Source organism: Schistocerca cancellata, chromosome 1 (assembly GCF_023864275.1).
Source record: "Schistocerca cancellata isolate TAMUIC-IGC-003103 chromosome 1, iqSchCanc2.1, whole genome shotgun sequence".
In the NCBI taxonomy this organism is placed as follows: domain Eukaryota; kingdom Metazoa; phylum Arthropoda; class Insecta; order Orthoptera; family Acrididae; genus Schistocerca; species Schistocerca cancellata.
Window position 1 is genome coordinate 681617378 of NC_064626.1, and position 15283 is coordinate 681632660.

Consider the following 15283-nt stretch of genomic DNA (forward strand, 5'->3'; position numbering starts at 1 on the left):
GTTGAATTACTGGATCTTGTGGCCCAGAATAAACCTCTCTTACCTCTGCGAGTTATAGATGAACTGCAAAGAAATTGGCTGTAGAGTCCTCAGACTGCTTTCATATCACTGCCATTTCAGTTCCGTTGAACTCATATGGTTTCAACTTAAGGGTTATGTGGCAAGAAACAACAAAAAATGGATGCTGGCAGAAGTGGAAATATTGATAAAGAATGCTACAAACCAAACTTCATCAGATTTTCATACTGTTCTTGACATATGAGGGAAGTAATAATGAAAGCATGGGAGCATGGAAGTGTCATAGAAAGTAATGTAGGACAACTTACTATTTCATAACATTCTGACAGCAGTTTTAGTGACTCCACAGAAGATAGTGAAAGTGATTCAGATGTAACTGGTGTGCATCCTTTAGTGGTATAGCATGTTGCCAAAAATTCAGTTGTGGTCACCTCTTACAATTTTCTCCAATTTTTTACATGATTTGTTATATTCCAACATGCCTGTTATTGAAACTCATCTTAGTGTTGTTATTCACCTGTAAATTGTGATTATGGCACCTTAATGCATCACTGTACCTACAGAAGCAGCAGCCCCTACCTATGCCCTTTCCTGTACCCACAAAGACGTTGGCAACAGTCAGTCAGTAAACAATTTGTTCCTTTCTTGGTGCACATGTAACTTATCGATTGCATAAGTGCATGACATGCTGGCAGCTCTGCTCCCCAACAATTCTGTCTGTCAGTTACAAAGTAATTTTAATTGGAGTATAGCACTATTGATTGGAGTGTGCTCTTGTACTATAAGATTTTGTCTTTTGTTTTCATTATGTGTAATTCACAGTTCACTCTGTTGCAGACAAGAAGAAACCTCTGTCTAGAGAAAAAGCTAAAACAGAAAAGGAAATTTCTGAGCGAACAACAAAATCAAAGAAAAAGTCTTCCAATACAGAAGGGCGAGTTACAAAAACAAAGGAGATGGACAGTGGTACTCAGGAGGATGTGAGTTGTCAGTTGTCAGTTTTTCCAGCTGTTAATTTTCATCTGCATATATATTTGTTGTGAAACCCAGAACCTCCCACAGAAGAACCCCAAAAGTGCCCCACTTGTGACAGGATACTTTCTGGGACTGGATCATACTCTGAATGTGGCTCTCCAGCAGGGATACGACTTCCTCAAATCCTGCCCTGAAATGAGATCCATCCTTCATGAAATCCTCCCCACTCCACCAAGAGTGTCTTTCCGCCGTCCACCTAACCTTCGTAACCTCTTAGTTCATCCCTATGAAATCCCCAAACCACCTTCCCTACCCTCTGGCTCCTACCCTTGTAACCGCCCCCGGTGTAAAACCTGTCCCATGCACCCTCCCACCACCACCTACTCCAGTCCTGTAACCTGGAAGGTGTACATGATCAAAGGCAGAGCCACGTGTGAAAGCACCCACGTAATTTACCAACTGACCTGCCTACACTGTGAAGCTTTCTATGTGGGAATGACCAGCAACAAACTGTCCATTCGCATGAATGGACACAGGCAGACAGTGTTTGTTGGTAATGAGGATCACCCTGTGGCTAAACGTGCCTTGGTGCACGGCCAGCAGATCTTGGCACGGTGTTACACTGTCCGGGTTATCTGGATACTTCCCACTAACACCAACCTGTCAGAACTCTGGAGATGGGAACTTCCCCTTCAGTATATCCTCTCTTCTCGTTATCTGCCAGGCCTCAATCTCCGCTAATTTCTAATTTCAAATTGCCGCCGCTCATACCTCACCTGTCTTTCAACAACATCTTTGCCTCTGTACTTCCGCCTCGACTGACATCTCTGCCCAAACTCTTTGCCTTTACAAATGTCTGCTTGTGTCTGTGTATGTGCGGATGGATATGTGTGTGTGTGTGTGTGTGTGTGTGTATACCTGTCCTTTCTTCCCCCTAAGGTAGGTCTTTCCGCTCCCGGGATTGGAATGACTCCTTACCCTCTCCCTTAAAACCCACATCCTTTCGTCTTTCCCTCTCCTTTCCTCTTTCCTGATGAAGCAACCGTTTTTTGCGAAAGCTTGAATTTTTTGTGTATGTTTGTGTTTGTTTGTGTGTCTTATCGACCTGCCAGCACTTTCGTTTGGTAAGTCACATCATCTTTGTTTTTAGATATATGTTGTTATTATTATTATTATTATTAGGAAAAGGATAGTTGCTACTCACCATATAGCGGAGATGTCGAGTCGCATATAAGCACAACAAAAAGACTGTCAGATAGTAAGCTTTTGGCTAACAAGGCCTTCATCAGAAATAGACAACAATAACCCACACACTTGTGCAAAAGTAACTCACACCCACATGAGCACATCCTGAGAGATATTTGTGGGGTGCATCTTCGATATCTACAAATTGGGGTGTTTCTTGCTCATACTTGATCAAGCATGTCTACATTCAGGCGTGGTGTGCAAATTCTTGAAGTGAGCCTGCTGCGATTGAACAGGGGCACTCTGGAAAGGACAGACACCAGCAGGTCTGGCATGTTCACCACTCTGTTGTGACTGTAACTCAGTGTTGAAAGCCTGGTGTTGATCCTGATATTCCCTCATGTTAGTGGAACTATACTATGATCAATTTAGATTATGCTATACCTATATGTCACAACATTTAATTGCGGCATCATTGTGGCCCATAATCTACATCTATACTCTGCAAACCACTGTGAAGTGGGTGGTAGAGGGCACCTCTCATTGTGTCAGTTAGTAAAGGTTGTTCCAGTTCCATTCACACGTTGAGTGTTGGCAGAACAATTGTTTCATGTCCCCGTGTATGCTGTAATTATTCTAATCTTGTCCTCACAATCCCTATGTGAGTGATAAGCTGGGGGTTGTAGCATATTAATAGAATCATTATTTAAAGCCAATTTGTGAAACTTGGTAAGTAGGCTTTCCTGGGATAGTTTACCTCAATCTTCAAGAATCTGTCAGTTAAGTTTCTTCAGCATGCCTGTGACACACTCCCGTGAGTCAAATCTTTGACCATTTGTACTACCCTTCTCTATATGTGTTCAATATCCCTGTGACCATTCATATTGCCCTTATTTGTATGCGTTTAATATCCCCTGATAGTCCTATTTGTATGGGTCCCACACACTTGAGCAATATTCCAGAATGGGTTGCACGAGTGATTTGTAAGCAATCTCCTTTGTAGATTGACTGCACTTTCCCAGTATTCTACCAGTGAACTGAAGTCTACCATTTGCTTTAGCCACAGCTAAGCCTATGTGATCATTCCATTTCATTGGTTTGAGTTGTCCGATTCCAATAGTGACTCATTGATATTATAGTCATAGGATACTATGTTTTTCCGTTTTGTGGAGTGCACAGTTTTACATTCCTGAACATTTAAAGCAAGATGCCAACCCATGCACCAATTTGAAATTGTATCAAGATCTAACTGACTATTTATGCAGCTTCTTTCAGATAGTGCTTCATTATAGAAAACTGCATCATCTGCAAAAATCCTGATGTTACTATTAATATTAAGGTCATTAATACGCAACATGAGCAGCAAGGGTCCCAATACATACCCCTGGGGTACACCTGAAGTTACTTCTCTGTCTGACAATGACTCTCCATCCAAGATAACATGTTGCAACCTACTTACCAAGAAATCCTCAATCTAGTCACAAATTTCACTTGATACCACACATGATCATACTTTTGACAATAAGCATAGATGAGATACTGAATCCAGTGCTTTTCGGAAATCGAGAAATATACAATCTGCCTGACTGCCTTGATCCATAGCTTTCAGTATATCATGTGAGAAAAGCATGAGTTCGCTTTTGCATGATCATTGTTTTGGAATCCATATGATTGGCTTGGAGATCATTCTATTAGAGAGATTTCATTATGTTTGACCTCAGAATGTGTTATAAAATTGTACAACAAATCAGTATCAAGGATACAGCAGTTTTATGGATCACTTCTACTAACCTTGTTCTAAGCTGTACACATTTTTTTGTTCAAGGGATCTACAGTAGATTGTAGTTAGAAGAGGTGCTAACTCAGTCACAGATTCAGTGTAGAATATGGCAGGGATTCCATTGAGCCCTGGAGCTTTGTTCAATTTTAACGATTTCAGCTGTCTCTCAACAACACTGACACTTAATTCATCTTTTCAGTCGTTCGAGTATAAAATGGAGGCAGCTCTCCTGGGTTTTCCTTTGTAAAGGAACATTTGAGAATGGAGTTTAGCATTTCATCTTTTGCTTTGCTACCCTTGATTTCAGTTTCTGTCTCATTTGCTAGGGACTGGACAGTAACTTGGGTGCCACTAACAGCCTTTACAAATTACCAGAATTTCTTTGGATTTTGTGAAATATTGTTTGACAATATTCTGCAACAGTAGTCATTGAAGACATCATGCATTGCCCTCTTGACAGCCAAACACATTTCATTCAACATCTCTCTAGCTATAGGCATAAGCTTTGTTTTTCATGTATTATGAAGTAATCTCAGTGTCTTTAGAAGGTTCTTTATAGTGACTCTATACCACGGAGGGTGTCTCCTATTGTGAACTGTTTTTCAGTGTACACGTCTGTCCAGTGCATTTTGAACTTGACCACAGTTCCTCTGCATGCTCCTACCCTGTGCTGAAAGTTTCAAGTTTCTCATTGAGATATAATGCTACTGATTTTTATCCAGTTTACTGAACATACATATCCTTCTACTTGTTTAGTTATCTTATGTACTTTGGTAATCATTGTGGCCTCAGCCACTTCACTGTTGCTGAAATGAGTTTTGATGTGGACATCCTCTAAGAGGTCAGGTCTGTTTGTTGCCATTAGTTCTAATATATTTCCATAATGTGTGGCATTCCAGACTATCTGTTCTAGATAGTTTTCTGAGAAGGCATTTAATAATGTTTCACAGGACGTCTTGTCATGCCCTTCACTAATAAAACTGTAATTTTCCCAATTGATTGTGTGTGAGTAAGTATCTAGTGATGATTACTGGATGATTGGGGAACTCACATACAAGTGAACTGAGATTTGTCTAAAAAGTTTTTGATTACGTCAGTAAGTGAGTATGGCGGGTGATAAAAGGAGGCAATTACTATTTTATTGCCATTCCTGTTACTGAGACTTGCCCAGACAATCTTGCATGCAGCTTCAGTATTTGTCTCGATGGGTTTGAGTGTGTTACTGTAACAAATAAACCCCCTGTACTTGTACTTCTCATTAACCTATTCTTACAATAAACACTTTAATTGTCCCCAACAATCTCACTGCTGTCAATTTCATGTTTCAACCAGGTTTCAGTATGTAGTATTATGTGAGCTTCACTGCTTTTCAGGAGCTACCTCTGGCACTTAGTTGTGAATGCTTTGACATTAGCTATTAGGATTTTAATGCTCTGACATGTAGGGAGCATTCATTTTGACCTTACACTTTTATGTCTGCATCTCCTACAGCCATCATCTGGAGTGGACGGCGAGATGCCTAATCTAAAACACTGTAATGTGCACCCCACACACAGTCAGCTACATTACTAGCAGCCTCTGATGTGTAGTGCACAGCTGACCTGTTTAGGGGGGGACTCGAAATTCTTAACCCTATGATGCACATCCGGTAAGTTGCAGCATTGGTTGTCACGGAACCCTTGAAGTCTCTGGTTCGTTCTTTCCACATGACTCAGAACTAGGGGACCACGATCAGTTCTGGAGACAATGCCGTAAATTGTGGACTTTGTTGAAACTGTATGCCCAAGGTTGGTCTTCTCAACCTTCTCTGCCATTTACTGGAATGATCCAAGTATGACCTCAGAGCCCAAAGGACAGGTATTGTTTGCTCCAATGTGTGCCACAATCCACAGTTGGTTGTGCCGTGTTCCCTCACTGGCTGCTGGAATAGCATCTTCAGCATGTTGAATGAGGCCCCCAGCCATACATACTGAGTGCACCTCACATTCCTTCCTGTTCCTTGCTGCCATTTCCCTTAGAGGTACCATTATTGACCTTACGTTTGAACTGCTGATGATTATTAGATTCCTGTTCTATTGCATTTACTTCCTCTTGAAATCGGACAAAGTAAGTTTCCCTGAAACAGGTGAAGTGAGTCCCACTGGCTCAGTTTCACTAAAAGACAGCACCTCGAGCTTGTTGGATGGGGGAATCTGTATAACGTCCTGAAGCTAGATCTACCATTGACACGCCACTTGCAGCCAAGCAGACCAGTAATGCCAGATCCCATACTTCCTGCAGAGGAGATAGGATTGACAGGAGAGGATAGTACTTCAGATACCTTTGGTACCACAGATATATGACTCTCTGGAGCTCTTCCAGCATATTGATTCACAGCAAGTGCCAGCCGTTTGACAGTGGCCAGGGCGATTTCCAGCTGCTTACAAATGTCAGGTAACTCATCCTGTGTTCAAGAACATCATTCACAGTGTGGCTGCATTGTGGTTGGTGCAGTGTTTTTCAGGGCAGTGAACAAATAACATTAAACTAAGCCTGATGACTTATTTTTAATCTGTTGAGCTAAAAAATTACTAATTCCCTATAATCATGAAATTTCTATTGAGGCAACAGAAAAACCTGTGATAAAACTTTTCGAGGTTAATTGTAGTCACAAACAAACTTAAAAATAGAGTAAATTACAGTAAATGTAGATAATATGAAATAGAAAACTAAATGTAACACAATATGTAAGTTAACAATATCTGCTACAGCAATTAATCACAAATGCCAATAATAGAAAAAAGATCTTCCAGTAAAAAATGGCAGGCCAGCCGGTGTTTACGAGCTGTTGTAGGCGCTTCAGTCTGGAACAGCGTGACCGCTACGGTCGCAGGTTCGAATCCTGCCTCGGGTATGGATGTGTGTGATGTCCTTAGGTTAGTTAGGTTTAAGTAGTTCTAAGTTCTAGGGGACTGATGACCTCAGATGTTAAGTCCCATAGTGCTCAGAGCCATTTGAACCAAAAAACAGCAAATATTTGAAACCAATTAAAAATTTCAGAGAAGAAACATTCATTAATAATCAGCCTTTGTAGTAACGGTTGATCTCAGAATGAAACTTCACATAGCTTCTTTTTTTTAACATGCTATGCTTTATTAATATAAATTTACACATAAAAATCTAACAGCAAGAAAACTATCTCCAGATTCTTCTCTGTTAGCATAGTAATTACAGCTGACTGTCAGGATATGTACTTGTTTTAAAATTGTGTTGAATCCGTTTCATCTCTCCAAGATAAGATTCCCTGCTGTACTAAAATTTCTTTCGCAAAATCCATTGGGAGCTGAAACACAAAACATTCTTTGCACTAAATTAGGTAGCTACTATCACTGAAGTGGACCGTTACTGCCATCCTTCATACTTTCTTATTAAAATATATAAATCAAACTCAGCAGTAGATTGAGCATCGTAAGGCCCCCCCCCCCCCCCCCCCGCCTCCCCTCTGCCCCCTTTTTCTTACTAACCAGTACAGCAGCATCGTGTAAGACACAAAGTAAAAACTGTTTGTTTCATGGAAAAATAGTAAATATCTTAGGAGGTGGTACTGTATAAACTAATTCGAATTCAACATTCTGTAAACACACACATCCAATTTTTATTGGCAACATAAAATTTTTCATTTGGCGTGTTGGTACTTCAGTAGATATGGGTTTGTTTATCGATTTCCATTTTCTTGTCAAAGTTTAAATTTTGTGGTTGTGCTTGAGTTTGCATAATGTAATGCTTTCAACTGTGATTAGTATTTGTTGGACAATTGTACTGTATTATTTAAGCATGCTGCACACATTTCCTGTACGGTATGTGTGTATGGGTTTTGTAATGAAAAGGCTGCTGCTGCTTGTAGAGAATACGTTAGGGGATTTCCTAGTCACAGAGTATCATTTTCACTAAACTAAGTGAACCATGGACCTTGCCGTTGGTGGGGAGGCTTGCGTACCCCAACGATACAGATAGCTGTACCGTAGGTGCAACCACAACGCCACAACGGAGGGGTATCTGAAGAGGGGCAGCAGCCTTTTCAGTAGTTGCAGGGGTAACAGTCTGGATGATTGACTGATCTGGCCTTGTAACATTAACCAAAATGGCCTTGCTGTTCTGGTACTGCGAACAGCTGAAAGCAAGGGGCAACTACAGCCATAATTTTTCCCGAGGGCATGCAGCTTTACTGTATGATTAAATGATGATGGCGTCCTCTTGGGTAAAATATTCCAGAGGTAAAATAGTCCCCCATTCGGATCTCCGGGCGGGGATGACTCGAGGACGTTGTTATCAGGAGAAAGAAAACTGGTGTTCTACGGATCGGAGCATGGAATGTCAGATCCCTTAATCGGGCAGGTAGGTTAGAAAATTTAAAAAGGGAAATGGATAGGTTAAAGTCAGATATAGTGGGAATTAGTGAAGTTCGGTGGCAGGAGGAACAAGACTTTTGGTCAGGTGAATACAGGGTTATAAATACAAAATCGAATAGGGGTAATGCAGGAGTAGGTTTTATAATGAGTAAAAAAATAGGAGTACGGGTAAGCTACTACAAACAGCATAGTGAACGCATTATTGTGGCCAAGATAGACACAAAGACCACACCTACTACAGTAGTCCAAGTTTATATGCTAACTAGCTCTGCAGATGACAAAGAAATTGATGAAATATAAAAGAAATTATTCAGGTAGTGAAGGGAGACGAAAATTTAATAGTCACGGGTGACTGGAATTCGAGAGTAGGAAAAGGGAGAGAAGGAAACATAGTAGGTGAATATGGATTGGGGCTAAGAAATGAAAGAGGAAGCCGCCTGGTGGAATTTTGTGCAGAGCATAACTTAATCATAGCTAACTCTTGGTTCAAGAATTATAAAAGAAGGTTGTATACATGGAAGAATCCTGGAGATACTAGAAGGTATCAGATAGATTATATAATGGTAAGGCAGAGATTTAGGGACCAGGTTTTAAATTGTAAGACATTTCCAGGGGCAGATGTGGACTCTGACCACAATCTATTGGTTATGAACTGTAGATTAAAACTGAAGAAACTGCAAAAAGGTGGGAATTCAAGGAGATGGGACCTGGATAAACTGAAAGAACCAGAAGTTGTACAGGGTTTAAGGGAGAGCATAAGGGAACAATTGACAGGAATGGGGGAAAGAAATACAGTAGAAGAAGAATGGGTAGCTTTGAGCGATGAAATAGTGAAGGCAGCAGATGATCAAATAGGCAAAAAGATGAGGGCTAGTAGAAACCCTTGGGTAACAGAAGAAATATTGAATTTAATTGATTAAAGGAGAAAATTTAAAAATGCAGTAAATGAAGCAGGCAAAAAGGAATACAAACGTCTCAAAAATGAGATTGACAGGAAGTGCAAAATGACTAAGTAGGGATTGCTAGAGGACAAATGTAAGGATGTAGAGACTTATCTCACTAGGGGTAAGATAGATACCGGCTACAGGAAAGTTGGAGATACCTTTGGAGAGAAGAGAGCCACTTGTATGAATATCAAGAGCTCCGATGGAAACCCATTTCCAAGCAAAGAAGGGAAAGCAGAAAGGTGGAAGGAGTACATAGAGGGTCTATACAAGGGTGATGTACTTGAGGACAATATTATAGAAATGGAAGAGGATGTAGATGAAGATGAAATGAGAGATATGATACTGCGTGAAGAGTTTGACAGAGCACTGAAAGACCTGAGTCGAAACAAGGCCCTGGGAGTAGACAACATTCCATTAGAACTACTGACGGCCTTGGGAGAGCCAGTCCTGACAAAACTCTACCATCTGGTGAACAAGGTGTATGAGACAGGCGAAATACCCTCAGACTTCAAGAAAAATATAATAATTCCAATCCCAAAGAAAGCAGGTGTTGACAGATGTGAAAATTACTGAACTATCAGTTTAATAAGTCACAGCTGCAAAATACTAATGCGAATTCTTTACAGACGAATGGAAAAACTGATAGAAGCCGACCTCGGGGAAGATCAGTTTGGATTCCGTAGAAATGTTGGAACACGTGAGGTAATACTGACCCTACGACTTATCTTAGAAGAAAGATTAAGGAAAGGCAAACCTACATTTCTAGCATTTGTAGACTTAGAGAAAGCTTTTGACAGTGTTGATTGGAATACTCTCTTTCAAATTCTAAAGGTGGCATGGGTAAAATACAGGGAGCGAAAGGCTATTTACAATTTGTACAGAAACCAGATGGCAGTTACAAGAGTCTAGAGGTATGAAAGGGAAGCAGTGGTTAGGAAGGAAGTGAGACAGGGTTGTAGCCTATCGCTGATGTTATTCAATCTGTATATTGAGCAAGCAATAAAGGAAACAAAAGAAAAATTCGGAGTAGGTATTAAAATCCATGGAGATGAAATAAAAACTTTGAGGTTTGCCGATGACATTGTAATTCTGTCAGAGACAGCAAAGGACTTGGAAGAGCAGTTGAATGGAATGGACAGTGTTTTGAAAGGAGGGTATAAGATGAACATCAACAAAAGCAAAACAAGGATAATGGAATGTAGACGAATTAAGTTGGGTGATGCTGAGGGAATTAGATTAGGAAATGAGACACTTAAAGTAGCAAAGGAGTTTTGCTATTTGGGGAGCAAAATAACTGAAGATGGTCGAAGTAGAGAGGATATGAAATGTAGACTGGCAATGGCAAGGAAAGCGTTTCTGAAGAAGAAAAATTTGTTAAGATTGAGTATAAATTTAAATGTCAGGAAGTCGTTTCTGAAAGTATTTGTATGGAGTGTAGCCATGTATGGAAGTGAAACGTGGACGATAAATAGTTTAGACAAAAAGAGAATAGAAGCTTTCGAAATGTAGTGCTACAGAAGAAGGCTGAAGATTAGATGGGTACATCACATAACTAATGAGGAGGTATTGAATAGAATTGGGGAGAAGAGGAGCTTGTGGCACAACTTGACTAGAAGAAGGGATCGGTTGGTAGGACATGTTCTGAGACATCGAGGGATCACCAATTTAGTATTGGAGGGCAGTGTGGAAGGTAGAAATTGTAGAGGGAGACCAAGAGATGAATACACTAAGCAGATTCAGAAGGATGTAGGTTGCAGTAGGTACTGGGACATGAAGAATCTTGCACAGGATAGAATAGCATGGAGAGCTGCATCAAACCAGTCTCAGGACTGAAGACCACAACAACAAGTGAAACTGGTGTGGCACCCAGTAGTCATATTTCATATGAACATTTAAATGAACAGTATGTGGCAGAAGAAGACATTATTGAGTTGGTAGAAAGCTGTCCTTTAACAAGCACATTTCACTGTTCCACATACAAGAATATGGCAGACATTTTGTACGTACGACTGCTGTCCTTACCATGTACAGTGCATTCAATATCATTGAGGAGGAGAGGCCAGTAGACTATTGGAATTTGGTCATTGGCTAACTGTAAAATGATGAAGCCAGTGTCATTCATGATGGTATCAACAAGATTTCAGTATGACTTGTAACTCACATAGTTGGTCCTACAAAAACACATTTGCCTGAATGCAGACACATTTTCAAGTTCTCTGTTGTGTAAATAATGTGTGGTGTGGTATGGTAGACAATCAGTTGATTGTGTCTGTTGTGTTACTGCATTGTCTTACCTGAACTTTCTTGAAACCAAGCTTCTCCAGCTTTATTGCAAGAGGTTCCTTTGGCTACAAGAATGAATATTTATTTATTTATTTACCTTCCGGTATGTTTCATACAGTTGGCTTTGACAAAGTTTACAGTGGAGTCATGTTTTGCCCAGTGACCAGTTACACACACAGTAAATAACTAGCTTATTTAAGAATTTTCTTCATCACTTTGAAGAGACACATATTCCAACATATATTCTAATGATTAGTTTCTAGTAATTCTTCAGTTGAATAGAATTCATTGTAGTTTAGCCAAGTTTTTAATACACTCTTATATTTATTTGGTAGTACTGTACAAGCTGAGTATGGTAATTTAATGAACAGTTTTATGCTCAAGTGTTTATTGTTACTATGGACTGTACCAAGCCTTGAGGAAGACAACTCCCACAAGTGACTGTTCCTGGTATTGTGTACATGCACATCACATCTCATGTTGAACTATTCCAAATTTTCTCTAGCGTATATTAAACAGGTATATATGTACTGGCTAGACACTGTCATTATGCTGTGACATTTAAATTAGTTTCTGAAGGACTCTAGTGCTAATCCCAGTACATATCTGATTGCTTTCTTCTGCTGTCTGAAAATACATTTAGCTCCTGAGGAATTTCTCCAGAGCAGTATTCCATATTGCAGACAGGAACGGAAGAAAACATAGTATGAGTAGAGAAACAACTGTTTGCTCATATTGTTTCTTAATTTACACAATTAAAAAGTACACCAGCTAGTTTGGTGCACAGATAATTGGTATATTCTTTGCAAGAGAGCTTTTGGTCAAAGGTCCAAGTACAGAGTCTTTGGGGATTCCTGTTGTTATAGGGAGTATTGCTGTTCACTGCTTACTTGAAATTATAAGTTGTAACATATTGCTTAAATAAGACTTGAATAAACTGAGTGATTTATCTTCAGTACCAAAGTATTCTAATTTTTTGATGAATAAGTTGTGTTGTGACACTGAGTCAAATGCTTTGCTTCAATCAATAACTGTTCCAATTACCCTTCAGAAACATTATTCACTAAAGCATCAGTAGCTTTTGCAGTTGACATGTGAAATCTGAAGCCAAATTGTTGTGCATTTAAAATGTTGTCGCTTTCAGAATAGCTATGTATCCGTTTATGGATACAATGTTCTGTTATCTTGGATATGATTATACTGTCGAAGCGGATCTGTAGTTATTTGGGAGGTTTTTATCACATTTTTATAAATATACAGTGTAATTGTAAGTTTAAGACATTCTTGAGATATTCCTTCATCTAATACTCTGTTTGACAGTGATAAAAGGCACATTTTGATTTCCTTTGCTGTATATTCTATGATAAAATTACTGAGTCCAGAGTAGGCTTCTGTTTCGGAATTGCTAAATTTGTGGTGGGTACTCTTCCAGCAGATGAGACACCTGCATATTCTAATTGTCAGGTATAATATCACACAGACTAGACATTTACCAGATTGTGGATAAGCAGAAATGGCCATCAAGGTGCTCATAACTTACTCATTTAAATTTTGGCATGTGATGAGGGTTGAAAGATGAAGACCACAAAGAAAAAGTAAACATAAAATATGAATTGACTGGTTTATAAATAGTGGTTTCCCAGTAAAAGAACACTAAGACAACCTCAGAAGAGCTACACATGGTTTGTCAAATGAACTTTAATACCAGAGATGGATTAAGAAAATGAGTTCTGAACTTAAACATTTGTCTTTTGTTAAAACCACCTGAATGTTTTATTTCTTTGGGTTATGTTCTAAGGCTTGTACTTTTTCCTCCAAACCCATAAAGATATCATGTGAAGGAACGGAATCTCCATTCTTGCACTGTTTCTTTAAAAGTTAAATATGATTCTGCGCATCTGAGATCTGATCCTTTACAAGTTAACACTCCTTTACTGCAATTTCTCGCAATTTTTTCTACATCAGTATGAATATCCCTAATATGTTCTTGAATTGTGTTACGCCCAAGGTCTTGTTGAATTTTGTTTTTAAAAACATTTAGTTTATGATCTAGTGTATGCACTAAACACTCCTCCAAATATTCACGTTTCTCATCAAATCGAACAAATCTGGTATTATTACTGTTAAGTACTTCCTCTTTGGATGATTGTATTTTATCATCGATCTCTTTGAATTTATTTTGCATCTTCTTATTATTTTCCTTGTTAAAGAGTTGGTGTCTGCTTAGTGAATTTGTTGAATTTTTCTCAAATTATTTCTAAATTCATTTCCCCTCATGTGGGGTCATTTCTTGTGATGACAGGCATAAATAAATATTTTATTTATTGTCTCAACATGCTTATCGTCTGTATTTACGTTTTTAATTTTAAAATTAATTGTATTTTACTCTTGTTGTATCACTCACAACACATACAACTTTTTTAATTGGTCATGAGAACAGCTCACCGTTAACTTTATACTGTGTGCTACCAACGGGCTGCTTATCGACTGCTAGTTGCTCACGGCTCCATGCTGCCGATGTGCTGCGTGTAGTCTGCAATCTGCAGATGACTGCATGCTGCCAATGAACTGTGTATAGGCCGCAATGTGCCGACGACTGTGTGTGCACTGCAATCTTTTGACAACTGATTGTAGATTGTATAATGTCGTTGGTTGAATACTGGTCCATTTCTCCCCAACAGAGTTCATTTTCCTTTTTCATTTAATTTTATTATTCATTTCTGATTCAGTTTAGCATCTGTATTGTATAGAACATCTTGTTTTATTCCTGTTACCCTTGGCAACACATTTCCTCCTTGGCACTTTCTTACAAAATTGTCTTGAGGTCTGGTCTTTTCACTACATTTTATGTATCTTTCAGCTGGTAAGATCACCATGTGAAGTGTTTCGGCTTGGCTTGGACTGCATGTTGGTTCGTTATACTTCACTTCATGCACCAAACACCACTCGTTTTATATATAATGAATGGTGCTTACTGAATATTCAGTTGTCGTTAAGTATTATTGATCAGGGAACAGCTAGTCTGTGCCCCGAAACCGTGTGCCTTGTTCCTCCAACTTTGCTCCGGCTTCGCCTCCTTCAGGCTGCAGATAAAGATGCTGAAAATTAATTTCACATTTGCTCCATTACATAAATAAGGAATGAGATTCAATTCACCTTCTTATATTATCTTCAAAATTATAACTCAATACGTGAAAATGAGGACAGCTACCAACTCGTATACATCCTCTCTGTACTACGTACATAACAGATCTGATATACAACTTGATAAATAACAATTACAATACATTTATTATCTTTGACATCTCATGTCCTTAGATTTCATGGAGCTCTTTCTTCCGCATTGCCCACTCCATGGAACTCCTATCTCCACCTCAGGAGGAAGAGTCATCTGACTGCTACCCTCTTCTGTACAGTCACTGGATCGTTAGCTCTGGTATCAGCATCTGCGATTTAAAACACCTCCCAACAGAGGGGTGCTCACCACTTCTCGACTACTGAGTCACGGTGATCTTTTCTCTGACTTATATATTTAAGGATGTGATACCTTTTATTCAAGGAATGGGATGTACCACCACAAACAGCCGTATATTCTGTAACCAGTAGAAATTAGAATGTGTTGTTCGAATTAGTCTATACTACTGCTTCCTAAAATATTTGCTATTCCCCACCCCAAAACACCCTGTATGTACAGACAGCAAAAGCAG

General features: G+C 39.3%; 1 protein-coding gene across 6 annotated transcripts in view; it reads left to right on the forward strand.

Moving 5' to 3' along the window:
* LOC126184175 (SAFB-like transcription modulator) overlaps positions 1-15283 on the forward strand; it is a 187112-nt gene that overhangs the window by 165089 nt on the left and 6740 nt on the right. For all 6 annotated transcript variants that reach the window (XM_049926547.1, XM_049926559.1, XM_049926572.1 and 3 more), the window contains one exon: positions 856-998. In XM_049926547.1, the coding sequence (XP_049782504.1) occupies positions 856-998 (143 nt within the window). The remainder of the gene's footprint in view (positions 1-855; positions 999-15283) is intronic.